This window comes from Myodes glareolus, chromosome 21 (assembly GCF_982192425.1).
Source record: "Myodes glareolus chromosome 21, mMyoGla1.1, whole genome shotgun sequence".
NCBI lineage: Eukaryota > Metazoa > Chordata > Mammalia > Rodentia > Cricetidae > Myodes > Myodes glareolus.
The window spans coordinates 43,875,407-43,894,901 of NC_142046.1; the positions used below are offsets into that span (position 1 = coordinate 43,875,407).

At 35.7% G+C, this 19,495-nt stretch overlaps 1 protein-coding gene and 1 long non-coding RNA gene across 6 annotated transcripts in view; one reads left to right on the forward strand and one right to left on the reverse strand.

The window, feature by feature from the left end:
• Positions 1-2,258: 2,258 nt before the first annotated feature.
• On the reverse strand, positions 2,259-8,669 carry LOC146890424 (uncharacterized). The gene is made up of 3 exons (XR_014998836.1): positions 8,557-8,669; positions 5,864-5,966; positions 2,259-2,423 (listed from the first exon to the last, which is right to left on the reverse strand). It is a non-coding gene; the product is annotated as an uncharacterized LOC146890424 (long non-coding RNA).
• The window catches only part of Slc4a10 (solute carrier family 4 member 10), a 231,728-nt gene continuing 220,861 nt past the window's right edge, over positions 8,629-19,495 (forward strand). For all 5 annotated transcript variants that reach the window (XM_048426118.3, XM_085681046.2, XM_085681049.2 and 2 more), the window contains exon 1: positions 8,629-8,812. In XM_048426118.3, the coding sequence (XP_048282075.1) occupies positions 8,765-8,812 (48 nt within the window). In that variant the 5' untranslated portion in view covers positions 8,629-8,764. The remainder of the gene's footprint in view (positions 8,813-19,495) is intronic.

The window sequence follows — 19,495 nt, forward strand, 5'->3', positions numbered from 1 at the left end:
GGATGTATATAATGTTTGTCATTTGATAATTACTGATATTTAAGCCCAAAATTTTCTTTTTCTTTTCTTTCTTTTTTTGGGGGGTTGGGGAGAGGGCAGGTTCTCCCTACTTATCCTCAACTGTCCTGGGACTACTCACTGTAGATCAGGCTGGCTTCAAACTCACAGAGATCTGTCTGCCTCTACTTCCAGGGTACTGGGAATAAAGGACTGTGCTTCAATGTCTGGCTCAGATAATTTTCTTTTAAGAAAGATACATGCTGTATTTTGAATAGGAGAACATATGGAAATCAATGTCCAATAAGTAAAACACAAGCCAGTTAATATACATTTCTCAATTAGAAAACACAGAACACTTATTCTCACCTCAACTTACTAGATAAGAATTTTTGGATATGAAATCTACAAATCAATAATTACAAAAGTATCCATAGCAATTCAGATGTAAGATGACTAGGTAAGTTGCAGTGATTCCTTTATATAAGATAGATGCTTTCATGAAAATTGTTAAATGACGTAAAAATTTATACTTATTTAGAATCATTTCGTTGAACCTTTTTAAGCACTAAGCAGTAAATAGAAATATTATTACTTAATTTGAGAGCATATTAAATAATAGCATCCATACTTTGTAGATGGGGTTTCAAGGTTATATAAATAATACCAATTTTTACTAATTCTATTTTCAATCTCACTTTCAATTATTTATTGCTTGCAATTTTCTCACATGAATATGATACTTACATCATTTCCTTGCCTTTCTCCCCACTTCCACTCCTCTCCTGTCCCTTCATTCCTTCTCAAATTTATGACCTTATCTTTTAAAATCACACACACACACACACACAGACACACAGACACACACACACACTTGAGCCTATTTAGTGTACATGTGTTGAGAGCAAACCACTTGACATTGGATAACTTAGGGATCTTGTCCCTGGAAAAAACTCATTCTCACTTCTCAGTAGCATTAAAGTAGCATTAATTGTAGCTTGGCACCTAATGATGGGACCTTGTGAAATATCTCTTGCCTATGATTCCTTGCATGAGGAATCGTGTGTTCAAAGTATATGGTGTATTTAGAAATAGGCTCTTATCTTCAGGTTCTAGGAGGCAGCCAAGGACAATGGCAATGACCTATATTATTTTGGAAGCCTCTTGGAACTCCTACAACCAACAATTTCAAAGGTTTCTCATGACTGGCATTCTAGCTTTTGTTAGTCTATGGCTCTTGAGGTGAGCACTAATAATTTGTATGGTGTCATTCCATTTAAACTATACATACACCACATACCCATGTTCTACCACATGGGTGAATATATATATATATATATATATATATATATATATATATATTCATTTTAAGTAAATTTATAAGACAGTATATTTCCCTCTGACTTTTACAAACTTTCTTTGTGTAAATCTTGTCTTTTCCTGTGAATTACCTTCCTTCCCACCTCAGTCATGTCTGATGAAACATCCTTCTGATTATAGTTTAATAACCAACTAAAATAGTATTTGTAATGATTTCAAGTATTTGGTTCTTTGTTTTATTAATCATTCAGCCTTGCTTCAGAGACAATTAGCTTTGAACTAAATAAACAGAAATAAAAGAAAAACAAATAAGCAAAAATCAAGAAATAAGCCTCAGCTTACCTTGTGTCTGTGTTTTACATTAAGCAGTAGTTTTCCTTTGCATTGGTTTTCCTTTCCATGTGCTATGACTGTAGCAATGCTGTCCATGCCTTTGCCTTTCTATACCATGTATTAGTAATGTTTTGTTTGCCATAAACACACAGTCATGGGAAGTCCTTTTCTATGCCTTAAACTTGAGTTGAGATGATATCTTCCCTGGGGGTGTTTGTCCTCCTTGTCATCCCTGCTTTCACTGTGTTCTGAAACAGGTGGACGCTTTTCTTCTTTCACATGCCCATCACAATCACGTATGGCTTAGTCGTTGTCTTCTTTCCATACTGGAGTCTCCTTGCCTAGCTTTTCCAGGACATGCACACTATTGGCTACATAGGAATTATTCAGTAAATGCTGATTAAGTGAATAGACTGATCTTTGTCTTTATTTATGAGGTGATTATGTTCCTGAGAAGTATTAAAATGTTTAAGTCAAGTTTATTTTTCCCACCATGAAAATTTATAATTTTTTATGATAAATAAAAAAAATCAAAATTTTGCTTGTTAAATTATGACACTATATTTAGATTGAAGCAAGATAGTATTTTCTATAATAAACATGTTATCATTTATTTAAATGTCTTGCATTGTTTCATTTATTCATTTTATTTTATTTTTAGGAGTGGATGATGCAGTAACAAATCCTGGAATTTCAGGATACTAAATGCAGACGGATACTGTTCCAAACAGTAGCATTGTAAGGAAAGCTGAAGATCCATGGCAAAGGTGTCTCTGGAATGGAAGAGAAGAAGAACTGGAAATGAGTAAGACATTTATTGTCAGTATATATTTTTATGTGTGCTTTTTCTCTATTAGTTGAACCTTGTTTTAGGATGAAGAAAGAAAGGCAGAGACAGTGATAGCTATTTCAAACCAATGCATAAAATTTGGAAGTAGAGAGAATGTTTGCTTCACTCCTAGGTAGAGACTTTGAAATGTTACCTCAGTCTTGACACAGCCTGGGTGAAATAGCATAGATAGACCTTAATGGTAATAAAAGGTCTAACCTAAGCATTTATTTAGATGTCTTTTAAATGAGGACTTCCGTTTCATATTTATAAATTAACACTTTTAAAAAATGCAATAGAAGAAATAAACAAAAGGAGTTACCCCTACTACCTTCAGAAAAGTAAAAAAGTAGATAATACATACCAAATATTAGGAGTGACAATCTGGTTTGTGAGATTATAATTGACTCATTTTTTTAAATCTCTATATCAGTATAGATTTTCCTGGCTAATATTATTCTTTAGTTTTATCTCCATTTTCTACTAACACAGTTAAGCAATGCATCCCTACTTAATGATACTTTATTAAATTCTGCACAGCTAATTCTGTGCTTGCCATAATATATTGAAAAGTCATCACTTTAGAGAAGCAAGTACCACAATATATATAATAAGTCTTGATTGAAATTGCCAATGAAATACTATTCTAAAATTATTTAATGGTTTGTCTAAATTGCAGTTTTATATGAGATTTTTCTTTCTGGATTTTCTTTCTTGTTTCTGAGAAAAGAAGCTCATTTATAAGTAAATAATTAGAAAAACATATTTTGAATTTCTCTGACAATTGCAGTAAGATAAGAATAAATATTCAGGCTCTTAGATTATGTAGGATCATGAATATTGTACATAAAATGTATCAATACTATTCACTAGTGGTTTGGTTTCCTATGATGAAGTGAAAAAATTGCTGGGTTTTGATTCCTTGTCCCCCTTTTCTCTATGTAACAACTGTCATCTTTGACAGAATGCAAATTATACTGTATTTATTTATTATAACTATCCATTATTTACTATAGACATAAATTTTTCTTGTTCATAATTTGAGAACAATATAGTAAAGTTTACACATAGCACATTCTGAGTATTGATTATTTCGGTATAATTCTTTAACTTGGTGTGGACAGGATCAGTAAAAGATTATTGTACCCTGCGATCAACTTTGTAATAAGTGTGATGTTGATTATTTTAAGTTAGGAACAGAAATGAAATATTGAGAATCATTTTGCAAAGACAGTAATAATTAGACAAAAGTCTGATAATTGTATAATTAATAAGTTGAACTTTTTTTCTAATAACAGAGAAGGGAAAATTTAACCTTTTACTATGAAAGAAATCCCTTAAGAAGTTTAAATTTCTATAACAAGAATGAGAAAATGCCATTAAAAATCATTTTATCTTCTGATTTTTGTTTCCTGTTCTTTATTTTCCCACATATTATTTTTATTTAATTATGTTGTCAAATAATGTTTTATTTTGTCTCTAACCTGTGACTTTTTGAGAGCAGAGTTCAAATCTTGTTCCCATGTAGTTTCTAGTACATAATAGGTCTTCAGGTCTTACTAATTTGACCTAGTTTGGATCATGATACTGTTTTCCAGACCTCAATTGAGGAAGTAGACTGTGCATGAATTTCTCTTTAGCATAAATTGAGACAAAACTTTAAAATCAGGAAATTAAAATTTTTCAAGTTTCAGGATTGGGAAAAGCAGCTATTAACTAAGAGATGTGTGGGTTAAATGGTCTCTTTAAGCTTGAACTTCAGCCCAACTCTGGAATACATTACTTAGTTTGCATATTCTTCTTCTGGTTATTGACTAAAGTACTGTCAAGTTAGGGCCCAAAAAAATCTCTAAAATTAGTTTAAAAAGTGATTTCCTAATTGTGGATAACAATGTCCTACACTGGAAGTCATGTTTTAGAGTAGGCACTTTTAGCTTTTCCCACAATGGTCAGAAGTTAGTCATTTTTTAAGTTGTTGAGAAAGCATTTTTGGTATCTCTTGAGTTGGTTAAATTCAACGAAGGACTTTAGATTCTTCTTACATATCAGCATAATATGTTTTAAATTGCTAAGGACATTTGTATAGTCCCCAAAGATACAGACTTTTTGGGCCAGACTTAAAGAATGATATAAGCAGGGCTGTGATGCATTATCATATGTAAAATATTTTTGAAATATTAATGTAAAATATTTTAAAACTCTTACCAACCTAATATTCAGATATTTTATATTAAGAAGAACCAAAGCAAGGGACATTGATATCCAAGTTAAAAATGCAATACTAAAAGAAATCTATTATTTTTATTACTTCTCGGAGTATCAGTGTTGTTAGTAATTTCTAGAATCCAATATTTCTTCAAATACAAATAATATTAGATGGTCTGTTATGCAAGATAAACACTGTGTTAATGGGAATGTCTTATTCCCAGATCTTAAAATAGTAAAAGGAGGTAGAAGCTGAGAGTACATTGCATTCAGGATGATTTGTACACTTGGGAGATGAGATGAAATTGAGCTCAGCAGGAGTCTCACGATGCAGGGCATATCAAGGAAGGAAGCACTCCATGGTGGCTGTGTCTCTTTCCTGACCAACAAATGGACTGGTCAGGACATGGAAAGCTAAAGATGAGGGTGACTCTTTTGGTCAGTGCTTTCTGTAATTCCTCTCTGTGCAGTTGAACTCTGGCCAATCCCTACTTTCATTCATTCTTCAGAGAGGAAAATCCCACTTAAATACTGCTGGGTATGACAGGAAAACAGCATGAGTGAGTACAGCACCTCTAACATAGTAGGACTGGTGGACTGGAAATCAGACTACGGTCACAGTTTTGTAGGTGCGTAGAACATTAATTTCCTTCCTTTGTTGAACTCAATCATACAGTTTTTAATATGATGCTTCAAATTCTGGCTGTTGGATTGTTCCAATAGATTTTTATTAGATTTCTAGTCAAGATGAACCAATTTTTAATTATCTATCCCAGTGGTTCTTAACATTCCTAATGCTGTGACCCTTTAACACAGTTCCTTATGTTGTAGTGACCCCAACCATAAGTTACTACTATAAACAGTAATGTAAATATCTGATATGCTACCAACAAATTGAGAGCTATTGATCTAGACCCAAGGAAACTCTATGGTGGAGAAAAAGCTTTGGACTGGGAATTATATAGAATTTACTTCGGAACAGTTTTCAAAAAGGAAACCCCCAGACAAATCATCTCCTGACCTCTACTAAGGATACACAGGTAAGATGCTCTCATGCAAGCAAGTGAGGGTGCTCCCCCCTAGAGCCAGGACCCAGAGGCAGGATAGACCAGATAGAAACAAACACGACTGGAAAAAAAGTCAATGAACTGATTCCTAATGGTACTATGCTATACTCACAGATTGGTACCTAGCTCAGCTGTCGTCAGAGAGGCTTCATCCAGCAACTGATGGAAACAGATGCAGAAACCCACAACCAAACATTAGGCAGAACTCGAGGTATCTGGTGGAAGGGGAAGGAAGGATTGTAGGAGTCAGTGGGGTCAAGGACACTTCAAGAAAACCCACAGCACCATCTAACCCTGGATCATAGGGGCTCACAGGGCCTGGCCTGAATCAACAACCAGGGATCCTGGGGGAGTGGGGACTGACCTAAGCCCTCTGTACATATGTTACAGTTTTGTAATTTGGTCTTTTTGTGGGACTCCTAACAGTGGTTACAGGGGCTTTCTCTGACTCTGTTACCTGATTCTGGTACCTGCTGGATTACCTAGTCTCACTGCAGCTTGACAGCTGGCCATCCATGGGATATCCTCCATTTTTTGAAGACAAACAGAAGAGGAGGAGTGGATGGGGTGTGTGTGGGGGGGTAGGGACTGGGAGGAGAGGAGGGAGAGGAAACTTGTTGGGATGTAAAAACAAACAAACAAAAGATGTTCTTATGCATTTCAGAGTTACTAATACAATTTGGAGTTTCTCTTCTCTTCTGTTTCTCTTTACCATCAGAGCTTAGAAACCAATGACACTGAGCTAGAATTTTTTTTTGTCTTCTTAGTAAAAATTCCATTATCTAGTTGTGAGTGTTTTCTTCCTATTATCAGTTTTATATTACCTCTTTCACTTGGAGTTTGGAGTTGGTTAGGGTATTGATTGATTCACTATCACAGGTTTTAGATGTTAACTTTAAGATATTTTATGAAATAGAAATAGTAGATTAAATGAGGGTAATATTCTTTCTCTACTTTCATTTTGCCAGGCAAGCATTTGATGTTTTTGATCAGCAATGTATAGAAATATGGGATTTCTTTTTTTAAAATGTTATTAATATTATTAATTTATAGTTTGTGTGTATCCATGGAGAGCAGAGTACAGTTGCAAGAATCTTTTCTCTCTTTCAGAGATGTGTGCTCTGGAATGTAAGCCAGGTCATGAGGCTTTTCCTGCTGAGCTATCTTATTGAGCTTGAGCCTTAGCAGCAGGTCGGATGAATCCTATTACCCTGGTACTTTTAGTAGAGTAAGCACCCATGCAATGGTTGTTCCAGCTAAGCATGTCCATAGTTTATTAGTACATATTATAGAAAAATGCTGACTAATAAGAATTTAAATATAATTTTGCTTTTATTTTCACACTGGGAGTTAAGTCAGACTTTTCTTAGTAATATTTTAATTAATTTAGAAAATGTATAATTTGGGTGACTTAGGACTGCTTACTTGAATAAAAATAAATGTTTTAAAGAAGTTTTTATTATTTTATTCAAATAAATTACTTCTGATGGCTGGCTATGGTTATTTGTATGGTTAGGAACATTTGCCCACCCATTTGTTGTATGAAGTCATGTTGAGCCCATATTAGTGAATTTTTAGACAAGTATCTTGTGATTTAATTCCATTGTATAATCTAAATGTCCTCTGAACAAAGCAGTTGCTCATGTCATTACAGTCCAAGCACTAATATTTTCCAATAAAGCAGTAAAAGGTTATTGTAAGAATTGTATTGAAGATGAAGGCAGTAAAAGTGATATATACTTCCACCTGTGATCAGCGATATGTAAACTTTAGTGTATTATTAATATCATTTTATATAAATCCCTACCAATTTAATCTTATAAAAGCAGGTGACTTTTTAAGTTGACAGTGAACTCTAGTCATAATTTTCAGTCATCCTTTTTAACTCCTGAATGATCTTTATTTTTATTTATTTTTGAATTTCATTTTCTTAATCTGAAGTCCAATGGTATATGATTTCATCACTTAAAATAGATACAACCAGAGACAGTGCTAGCTCACATCGGTGATCCCAGCACTTAGGGGACAGAGACAGGAAGCCAATTAACTCAAGGATAGCCTTTTCTACTTATTGAGACTCTCAAAATCTTAAGAGATGGGGATGTAGCCCAGTGGTACAGGATTTGCCTAGCACATCCAAAAGCTCCAGCTTTGACTCCACATTCAAAAAAATAGATCCCACAATTAATTTCAGGGAGCATGTATGAAACCACTCAATGACCATCACCAACTTCTTCCCTCTAACAATAGTCTTTGACTCCATTAACTAATTAAGGCAAAGGAATATATGTGTAGGTTGCTCATCAGATCTGCCATCTTTTCATTGTGCTTTAATATCAAAATATTTCCTTTTGAGAGACAAATTTTAGAAACATTTATCGTATTTTAAATAGTGTATGGTTTACCAACGTTTCTCACAATTTAAACATTGAAAAATTTGTCTTACTAATTTAATGATAACTTAAAATTTTAAATTAGCGAATAGTTGCAGCTCACTGACATAATTATGAGGTCATATCACATCAAACATCATATTAAATGATGAGAGGTCAGTGAACTTCTATTGCGTTGGCATCACCATGTTTGAACTGTTATTTGCTATGGGATTCTGGAAAGCAGTGAGTGCTTCAAGGTGTCAAAATCAGACTAAGCTGGTTAGAGGCCAGCATGAACTCATTTGTGTAAGAGAAGTTAGCCTCTCAGGCAAAATTCATAATGCCCTTTGCACCTGTAGCGTTGTCGGCTGTACTTTATACAAGTATTCAGGTGTGGGCAGTGATTCAGGGCTTTGGGGATCGCTCTTACCGGCCCAGGGATCCAAGGCAGTCCGTGCAAAACCTGGCCAGCAGCCCGAGTGAGTAGGAGCCATGTGACTGTCGTGAGCTGGAGTGTGCAGTTGCCTCCTGCTTCAGAGCTACCTGATCCGAATACTAAGCTGAGCGAGTGCCGGGCCGCGTGTAAGACACCGAAGACACCGCAGAGCAAGGTGCTTTTACCAGAGGTGTTACAGAACATGGATATTAAAGACCAGGGAGCCCAAATGGAGCCGCTGCTGCCTACGGTAAGAGACAACCTGCTGTCAGATAGCTTAACCGCTTTGCCGCAGAACCTGTCAGGCAAGTGGCGCGCGGCTAGGTGCGGGGAGAGTGTACTTTTGGGGTGGCAGATAGCTCCCACAACATATGGACAGGGTCTCCTCCCATCTCCGGAGACTGAAATGCTTAAAGCACAGAGCACATGCTCCCCCCTCCACCTTCTCAATATGGATGCAGCATGGTGATGAAATGTCTCATATTTGTTGCAGTTTGCAGAAATGGTTAGATTTTAACAGCAGGGCCAGTTGTGTCTTTCTCCCTGTTATTGCTGATCTTTCTGTTTCTAAGGCTTTGCGGTGCTGGCTCAAGCCCCTGCAAAGAAGCCCCTCTTTATCCTCTTTAGCCTTGGTACGTTTCTTCTCCATTCATCCTCAGACAGTGAGGTGAGGGGAGATGATGCTATTGCAGCTCTAGAGACTTAGTCTCCGCAGAAAGCTGGGGGGAAAGGAGCATCTCTCTCTCTCTCCTCTCTCTCTCTCTCTCTCTCTCTCTCCTCTCTCTCTCTCTCTCTCTCTCTTTCTCTCTCTCTCTCTCTCTCTCTCTGTGTGTGTGTGTGTGTGTGTGTGTGTGTGTGTGAGAGAGAGAGAGAGAGAGAGAGGAGAGAGAGAGAGAGAGAGAGAGAGAGGTCAGTATCTTTCTCAAGGGGAAATGTATCACAGTTCATGAACGTGGGACGTATACGTTTTGGGGGGAGACAGGCATACTATTCACATTTGAGAGTCAGAAAGGTTGCTAAGCTGTCATTTGGAATTAGCCCATCTGTTTATCTCTGGGTCCCTTTAGCCGCCTGCTTAGATTTAATTTTTGGAGTGATTGATTTGCCTGTCTTCGACACAATCCCTCTGTCTGGCACACAGACTTTGGATTTAAGGCTAGGGCAGTGTGGAGGAGGGTGCAGGTCAGCATTTACTTGATGAAGCAGAGCTGCCAAATGTTAGTTCCAGCCTTCTATCAACGTGATCACTGTTCAGAACAGCAGAAATCTCCGCAGCACCAAACCCACATAAGCGGCTGGTTTTTTTAGCTGTTCGGTTCTGACCCACCTTGCAGACTAGAACGTCTACAAACTGTCTATTTCCAAATCCATACCCATCCTTCGAACGCAGAGCTATACGATATCGTAGGAGGATGGAGCAATTTCTGAGCCACTGATTTAGGGCCTTTGGCTCCAGTCGGACTCTAATGCTGCAAAAAAGATACGGGTTTGCGTCCTGCATCAGCTGTGGCTACTGAGCATGCCCAGTGCTCCCCAGGACGCCCGGTTTGGATAGGGAGGGAGCAGAGAGGTGGGAAGAACAGAACCTAAATTAAGAGCAAGGGCAGTGTCAGAGAGGGGCGAAAAAGTATGTCAGTTAGCCTGCCTGCATAAAACTAGAGGCAGTGTGTGTGTGTGTGCGCGTCTGTTTGAAAAAAAAAATGAGTAAAAGATTTGTGTACACCCTTAATTTGAATAGATACAAAAATGATGGTTTTGTGGTACTCAAAATAAACAGTGTTGATGATATCAGGATTCACTGGTCTGTGAACGACAGGGAGGAACTACCCACAGAAATTACTGGATAGAGATTTGGGAAAGATTAAACTAGAGGGAAAAATCCATTTTGTGTCAGGGAGGGTTGGTGGGGGCTGGGACTTGTCCTAGAAAAGCAGGCTGAGACCAGTTTGGCATGGCGTATGGATTGACACTTGGTGGAGCAGTTAAAGGATTTAAGATCAAATGAGGATTATCCGAGGAATTTAGAAATGGATGACTTTGCTAGACTATATGGGCAACTGGTTTGTGATTTAAATGAGCAAGGGACATAAAAGTTTGGCTAGTAAAGAGGCTCTACAATATTTAGCAGAGAAATTTAATGGCCACATTTAAAAGTTTGCATTTCATAGGTACTGATGGCTGGTGTAGAATAGCTTTACACTAATGTAATGCAGAATAATATAAGTAATATGTTATAAATATATAAGCCTAAGAAATTAGGAAGAATGGTGAATTTTTGGCCCGATTTTACATTTGTCTAGTTTTTAACTTCTCCAATTATTTTAATATAAAAAGGTCATAAATACTATGTGAAGCAGCTTTCATCATCTTTATTTTAAAGATAAGAAATTGAGGCACATGGAGTCTAAATAAAATGTTGAAGATTTTACATAGTAAGAGTGTTAAGACCAGAATATAGGTCTAAAAACTCCTTAAAAAAAATCACCCAATATTTTTAACTTAGACTTTTAATCAGGTTTAGTACAATCAGTTTTTGGGCTCTTTATATATAAATATATATAGAGAAAGCAATAGTTTTTGGGTTTATTTTAGAAAATTTATCAAGTAACTTTGCAAACAATTATATGAGAGGTTATGTGATAAAATTATTTAGGAACAATTCTATGCCAGGGCCTGACACCGCTATTTTTTTTCCTCTAACCTTGTAACACTTAGGTTACATTCCACAGCTGAAAAATGGGAAGACAATGATATATACCTTTTAGTTCAATCTACTTATACTCACTCATTTATTTCTCTGTGTGTAGGGTATCACTTTGCATGCCATGGCACATATGTGGAGGCCAGAGGACAATGTAAGCGTCAGTTCTCTCCTCTCATCATGGGTTCTTGACAGTGAATGAACTCGGGTCCTTCGGGTTGGCAGCAGACACCGTTACCAACTGATTTGCCCCAGTGGTCCAAGGCCACATTTCTAAATGTAGTTGGATCATATTGGAATGGATGGTGGAATTTAGTATCTTTTCTGTGTTTATTTACATTTTCCAAATTCCAAGTTTATTGTTTTATTTGTGGAAGTTATGAGAAAAATCTTCTTTAAAATTATTTTAGGGAGTCGAAAAAGTTAGAAAAATAGAACATGAATTGGCTACATAATATTTTTATCTAATTTGAATCATAATCTAAATTAACATTTTAATTTGAGAACTTGATTAGAGGTTCTAGCAGGTTAGTGCAGCTACTTGTATACCCTTGACCTTGACTGGTCCTCCTCTATTTGGGGAAGATCATCCTCTTAGACCCTATAATTTTTATTTGAAACAAAATTATTACACATTACAACACAGGAAGATGTAGTATAAGATATAAATACTGATTTTTACTTGAAAAGCTACTCTAGAAATGTGAACTATAAAAATAAATATACGTATAGGGTGCTAAGGTTGTGAGGATGGGTGAGAAAATTTAAAATATACATGTATTAAATTTACGGTAATATTTTTGAGGTCAGATTAAGGAAGTAGGATAGTTTAAAATGTAAAGGAAAAAATCTGGGCCATGAATCTAAATATAATCATAAGACTTGGTTATATATTTATGATACCATTTTAGTTTAACCTTTGATGATGACAACTTCAGAAATCAAAACTGTACCTACACTGACAGAAGTGATTCCAACGTTCTGAGTGCGAATGAAGAAATGTGAGTGCCTCTTCCAACATTTGTGTCCAAAGAAACTTACACTCCATTTTTCTCCTGTCTTATAAAGTGTAAGGCCATTTGGCTTTTGGAGTGATGCCTCTGTCAGTCTATGCGGTAAATGTTAGGCAAGATTTCTTATGTAGTTATGTGCAGGAACTTGAACCTAGGATGTCACGTGCCGAGGCAATCACGTTATTATTGAACCACATTCCAGTCCTGTGCTATATTTTAGATAAAAGAGATGTAAGCTGAAGATTTAATGCTTCTTGGTCTTTTGTGTTTTTGGTTTTTTTTTTTTTAATCAAACAGAGTCTTACTCTGCAATCCAGACTGGTCTCAAACTTGAGAAAATTCTGTCTCAGCATTGGAAGAACTAGGGTTGCAAATGTATCCCATCATACCTGGATTTAATACTTTTGTCATAAAAATTGCCTCATATATTACTTGGGGAATATTATTTTCCTTTATTTATATATTTATTTATTTGGTTTTTCGAGACAGGGTTTCTCTGTAGCTTTGGAGCCTGTCCTGGAACTAGCTCTTGTAGACCAGGCTGGCCTCGAACTCACAAAGATTCGCCTGCCCCTGCCTCTCTAGTGCTGGGATTAAAGGCATGTGCCACCATGCCTGGCTGTTATTTTTCTTTAGAAACAAGGAAAAATTCATTTATAATATAGCATTTATGAAATAGTGTGTGCTTTTTATTTTATTATTATTTTAATAGGCTTTATATTTTTATATGAGCATGCTAAATGATGGGTTTTACTATGAAATGTTCATATATATAAATATATATAATATACTTTTCTCACATTTACTCTCCCCTTATCCTCTCTTCTTCCTTCTTTCTCTACTTTCATGTCACAGACACACACACACACACACACACACACACACACGAACATGCACACAATGTTTTATTCTTTTTTGAAAATGACACAATTTCGTTCATATGATTAGCTAAAATTCCATTTTATCATATATTTTCTCTATTTGTCTGTTGATAGACAACTAGATTGCTCCATAATATGTATTATGAGTTATGTCACATTAAACATGGACATGTAAGTATCTCTGTGGTACACTGACTTAGATTCCTTTGAGTAGATAGTGATGAGTGATATAACCAGTTAATGTGATAGAAACACATAGATACACACACACACACACACACACACACACATTTGGTTTTTCAAGACCGGGTTTCTCTGTGTAGCTTTGGGACCTGTCCTGGAACTAGCTCTTCAAGACCACGCTGGCCTCAAACTCACAGAGATCCACCTGCGTCTGCCTCCTGAGTGCTGGGATTAAAGGTGTGCACTACCACTGCCTAGCGTTAGTTATATCTTTAAGTTATTTATGCATCTCCAAACTTACTTCCATGTGGCTGTACAAGTCTATGCTCCCAATAGCAGTGTGCAGTGCTGCCTTTCTCCCTGCATCCTCACCAGTGTTTGTTGTAGTTTTCTTTGTGATGGCTGTTCTGACTGAAGTAACGTAGAATCTCAGTAGAGCTTTGATTTGCACTTTTCTCGTGACTAGGAAAGTTCAAGATGTTGTCATGTATCTCTAATAAGAATTGTCTGTTGTGTTCATTTAATGATTTATTTCTTAATGGGGTGATTGGGTTTTGGGGTACTTTTTTGGGTTCTATTTTATCTTACCTTTATATTCATCTGCTGTTAGATATATAACTAGCAGTGATTGTCCTGATTCTGTAGGCTGTCTCTTTACCTGCTGCTTCTGTTTCTGTGAAGCACATGGTCAATTTCATGCAATTCTGTTTGTCAGTTCATGAAGTTATGTATTAGTTTCCCTTTTACAAAGTCCTTGCTAAAGTCTATGATATCTTGAAGTATCTTCCCTACATTTTTCTATAGTCCTTCTGAGTTTTCAAGTCTTACTACCCTAAGGTCTTTGATCCATTTTGAGTTAATTTTGCGGGGGGGGGGGCAGGGTTAGATTGAGAGATACAGATCTAAGTTCATTAATCTAACCTCATTCTCACTTCATTCTCCATGCGAATATCTAGTTTGCCAAACTCTACTTGTTAATAAGCTGGGTTTGTTTTTTCTGCAATATATTTCATGTATTTTTTTGCACTTTCGTAAATAATAAGATGGATGTAGCACTCTGGGTTTATCTTTGTGTCTTCTACCTGTCCTATTGGACTACATGTCTTCTTTTGTGCCAGTATCATGTTATTTTTTTGTCATGATGGTCTTTGTATGATTCAAGTTCAGATTCTGGGACTCTCCAGCATTGTACTTTATGCTCAGGGTTTGTTTGACTTTTGGAGTGGGTCTCATGATTTATTTTTCGTTTTTTATTTATGAAGAGTTCCATAGTTTTGATGGAAATTGCATTGAATTTATAGGTAGGCTTTAATAATAAAGTGATTTAACAATATTAATTCTGAATAGGTTTTATATTTTTAGAGCAGTTTGTGTTCACAATAATACTGAGTAGACGATGCAGATGGTTTTCCATATGCCCTTTTCCTGTCCACATGTATAGCCACCTCTATTACGATGTTACCCACCAGAGTGGTCCATTTTGTTACAGGTGATGAATGTGTATTGACACTCCTCCATTAGTGGTGGGATTTTTGCTCCCGCCTGTCTGTCTCTGTGCTGGGATTTTGTCTGGCTTGACCTTGCTCACATCTTGTGCATGTTTTTACTATTATTATCTAAATAGTCACTGCCAATTCCTGGGTCATCTCGATTTTCTCTTCTTTCCTAGTGGTTTTATAGTTTTGTGTTTTTTAAATTTCTGAGTCATCTTGAGTTATTTTTTTCTGAAGTATGTAAAGTATATGTTGAAATTTAATGTTTTTCTGTATATGGATATCTAGATGTTTCAGAGTTTTGTTGAAAAAGATTATCTTTTAATTACATTGTATTGCTTTGCTCTTTCATTAAAGATCGGGCAAAATAAATCCCGTGTGTTTGTGGGTCTCTTTCTAGTACCTCTTTTTCTGCTCTCTCAAGGTACTTAATATGTTTCTGTAGCTTTATTGTAAGTCTTGATATTGGACACTCTCAGTTCTTCATATTTGTTAATCTTCCTCAAAAGAAATCTTTTGAAGATTATTTTTTCTCTACAAAAACAGAGAATCAATTTACTGATATTTACAAAATGATTTGTTCATTTTCTTTTGATTGTATTGAATCTGAAGATCAGATTTGGAAGAACATATGTAGCGAGCGCTCTTGTCAGACTATCTTTGGGCCACCAGCCAACAAATAACAACATGAAGACTTATTATTAATATGAAAGCTTGGCCTTAGCATTGGCTTTTTTTCTAATTAGCTTTCATAACTTAATTAACCTGTTTCTATCATTCTACATTCTATCACATAGCTCGGTTACTGGTTACCTTTTCTTAGTATGGCACATCCGACTTGCTCTAAGTCTGCTAGCGAAATCCTATGCCTTGATTTCTCCTCCCAGCTTCTCTCTCTGTCAGGAAGTCCTGCCTATACCTCCTGTCTAGCTATTGGCCATTCAGCCTTTTATTACACCAATCACAGCTTTACATCTTTATACAGTGTACAAATATTTCGCAGATGCTTAGAAAATAATGAGTTTTCCTTCTCGATGGACATGAAGTTTCTCCATTCTTAATTTATTCAGTCATTTGGTTTATTTTGTCACAGCTTTTTTTCTCTTCCTTAAATGGACCTTGTATATATTTTATTAAATTTATACCTAAGTATTTTTGGTATCAATTAGATGTTAATATGTTTTAAGTTTCAGTTGTATCTGTTTAGTGCTGACACTGACAGTAATTAATTTTTGTATATATCTTATATCTTGCATTTTGCTTTACATATTATCTTTAGGAGGAATTTTTGGTGATTATTTAGGATTTTTCTACATAAATAATTATTTTATATCCAAATAAAGAAAATTTTTCTTCCTTTCCAATCTGTATTTCTCTCTTTCTTTTACTTTTATGTTATTGTATTTACAGCAATGTTGAAATAATAGGAGTGAGAGGGGACATCCTTGCCTTGTTCCTGATCTAAGTTGGAAAGCTATAAGTGTCTCATCATTAAGTATGATATTGGTTATCAAATATTGTAGTTAACTTGAGAAAGTTAATCTTTGTCCTTGAATTTTTAGCTTGAAAAGGAGTTGGATTTATTTTAAAGACCCCTTAAAGTTCATAAGAGATGTTGGTCTGTAGTGTCCTTCCTTCCCTCTCCCCTTCTGTCTCCCTTTCTTTTCTCTCCTCTTCCCTATCTTATCCTTTCCCTTTTTTTTAACAAATATATTTGTTTAGTTTTACTATTAGGGTAATGCTATCCTCACAAAACTGACCCTATTTCTTTTTCTTGTAGATGTAGATGTAGATTTCTTTTTCCTTAATAGTTTATTTGAATTTGCCAGGGATACGTTGGTGCTTTTTGTTGTGGAATCATTGATACAACTTCTTAATAGAGTTTTATATTTTTTGTCTTTTGGTAAGAGTACTGTAGAAATAAACTAGAATCTAGAGTCTAGATTAGTCCCCCATTTTTTGAGATAGGGTCTCATTATATAGCCCTGGATGACCTGCAGCTCTCTATAAACACCAGGCTGGCCTGAGACTCAGTTATCCTCCTGCCTCTGTCTCCTCAGTGCTTGGACTAGAGGCACATGCCACCATGCCCAGCAGACTAGTTTCTTGATTTACAAATGATGAACCTGAAATTGAAAGACATAAGGAAATATATTTAAGGACATGATGGTTCTGATAGTTAATAGTGAGAGCTGAGTCTATTATCTGAATCTTTCGATTCCTTTTCCATCATGCTTTATATTATTACATAGTTTCCGATTTAGCACAGTGCTACTATCTAAATGTCACATTGAAATGGTATTTAGGCAAACTTTATGAAGTAATATTACATATTATTTTAGATTGATAGGCACAAACACCTCAATCCTCACGATAGTCTTGAAATGTTGGTGATACCTTCTGTCTTCACAGATGAGACTCCCAGCTCTGAGAGCCAAGGAACTTACCCATTTTCACATAAATGACTACTTAGCTAGAGTTGGAAAATATTTCATCTAATTAAAAAATAATTACATTCCTTCAAAGCTAATTAAAGATTCTGAGATCTAGAAGTTAGAGAGTACACAAGTCCTTTGTGATTTGTGCTGCTCAAACATTTCTGGTGTGGGCTGCCCTTAGTTCTTCATCTGTGAGCTGGATTACTTCTCCCCTTTATGCTGGGATTTTGTTTGCCTTGAAAAAAATCTTGAGTTGGACAGGAAAATGTTTTAAAACAAGATTAGATTACAGCAATAGTTGTATCACTTGAGGAATATTACTTTAACTAGTCGGAGATGTTACCTTTGTTTTTGCTGCAGAATATTACTTTAACTGTGTAAAGGTGTGTTACATTTGTTTATGCTGCCTTTGTTTACTATGTAAGGTGTTACATTTGTTTCACCTTATTTGCCTAAGGCCTCTGATGGGTCTAATAAAAATTTGAATGGCCACCAGTTAGCCAGACAGATACATGAAGAAAGTATCTTCCAGCACTGTGAATGCTATCCAGTAGAGAGGAATTTTCTAGACCAAGACCAGCTTGATTTCTCCATTTCCTGTGATCCAAGTAGGTCGTTTATTCAGCCATATAGTCTCACTGTCTAGTTCTGGTAGACATCCAAGGGAAGGGACAGTAGCTCAAACCAGAGACTTCTAAATATAAATCTCAATAGATAGATGAAGTCCTCATTCTCATGTTTCCTTATTTAGCGTTTATTACATAATGTTTAGCTATATGACATCTACATTCGTAATATGTTGGTATTATATTTGTATATGAACATGTATATTTATATCCTGTTCTGTTGCATGGAGAGGTGGCTTGTTTGTCCCATCTGTCCATCTAGCTTACACCTGAAATAACAACACAGAAACTGTATTAATTAAAACACTGCTTGGCCATTAGCTATAACTTCTTATTGGCTAACTCTTACATATTAGTTTAACCCATTTCTATCAGTCTGTGTATCACCATGAGGTCGTGGCCTACCAGAAAAGTTTCAGCATATCTACCTCCGGTCGTGGTCTCTGACTCTGCCCTCTTCCTCCCAGCATTCAGTTCTGTTTTCTCCACCTACCTAAGTTCTGCCCTATCAACTAAGGCAAGGCAGTTTCTTTATTAATTAACCAATGAAAACAACATACAAACAGAAGGAACTCCTACACTACTGTTCCTCAGTGGATTTTACTTTCTTCAAAACGGTCTGTTTTAAGTGATTTTGTGCTACCGTCACACAGTCAATTGCATTGAATTTCGTAAATATTTCATGAGGAATTTGTCAGCAATACTAGTGACATTAATTAAGAGTTAGGTCTTTGGGGCTGGATAGTGCTAGCTGTTCTGATTAGAAGCTATGCCAACTTTGATAAGTTAGCTACATGTTCAATTTCTTACTCTTCTGTTAAATTGGGAAACTTAATAGTATCTGCCTTAAAGATTTGTGGGAGTTAGTGAAATACAGATATATTTAATATTATTTGGACTAAGGATAAGTAAATGTGGTTACTGCTAATATTATTGATGCCATATTTTTACTTTAGTATGAAAAGCATTATATCAAGGATTTTAAAATTTGATTTACATCATTCATTCAACCATTGGATTCAATAGCTTGATTTAGATAAATTTGTCTAATTTGACAATGAAGTGTGTCAATAATGTAATCTGGCAAATATACAAATATATTTTTTCCTTATTATAAAGTTAAGATTTACTTTTTAGGATAGGTTAGAAAGCATTGGATATATATATTTAAGTAAACATTTTGTTTTCTTAACTTTTTATTGTAGATAGTTTTCTCTCACACAGTGATTATAAAATAGTAAGTAGAGCTTTTATATGTATTTTATGTCTCTTCTCCCAGTATTAACATTTTATATAACTAGATAATTAATCAAAACAGAACATTGATATTGATGCTATTAACTTTGTTTTCTTATATAATGTACCACCAGAACTGTGAAGAAAAATGCCTCAGTTGGTAATGTGCTCACTGTACAAGTGTGAGGACCTGAGTTTGGATCTCTAGTCCCTATGGAAAAGCGTTAACTGTGATGATTTCCACCTGGCATCCAGGGCTGGAGGGGTAGTGACAGGATTCAGGATGCTCACTGGCTAGCTACTCTAGCAGAATTGGTAAACTTCAGGTTACAGAGAGACCCTGTTTCAAAAAAGGAAGAGAG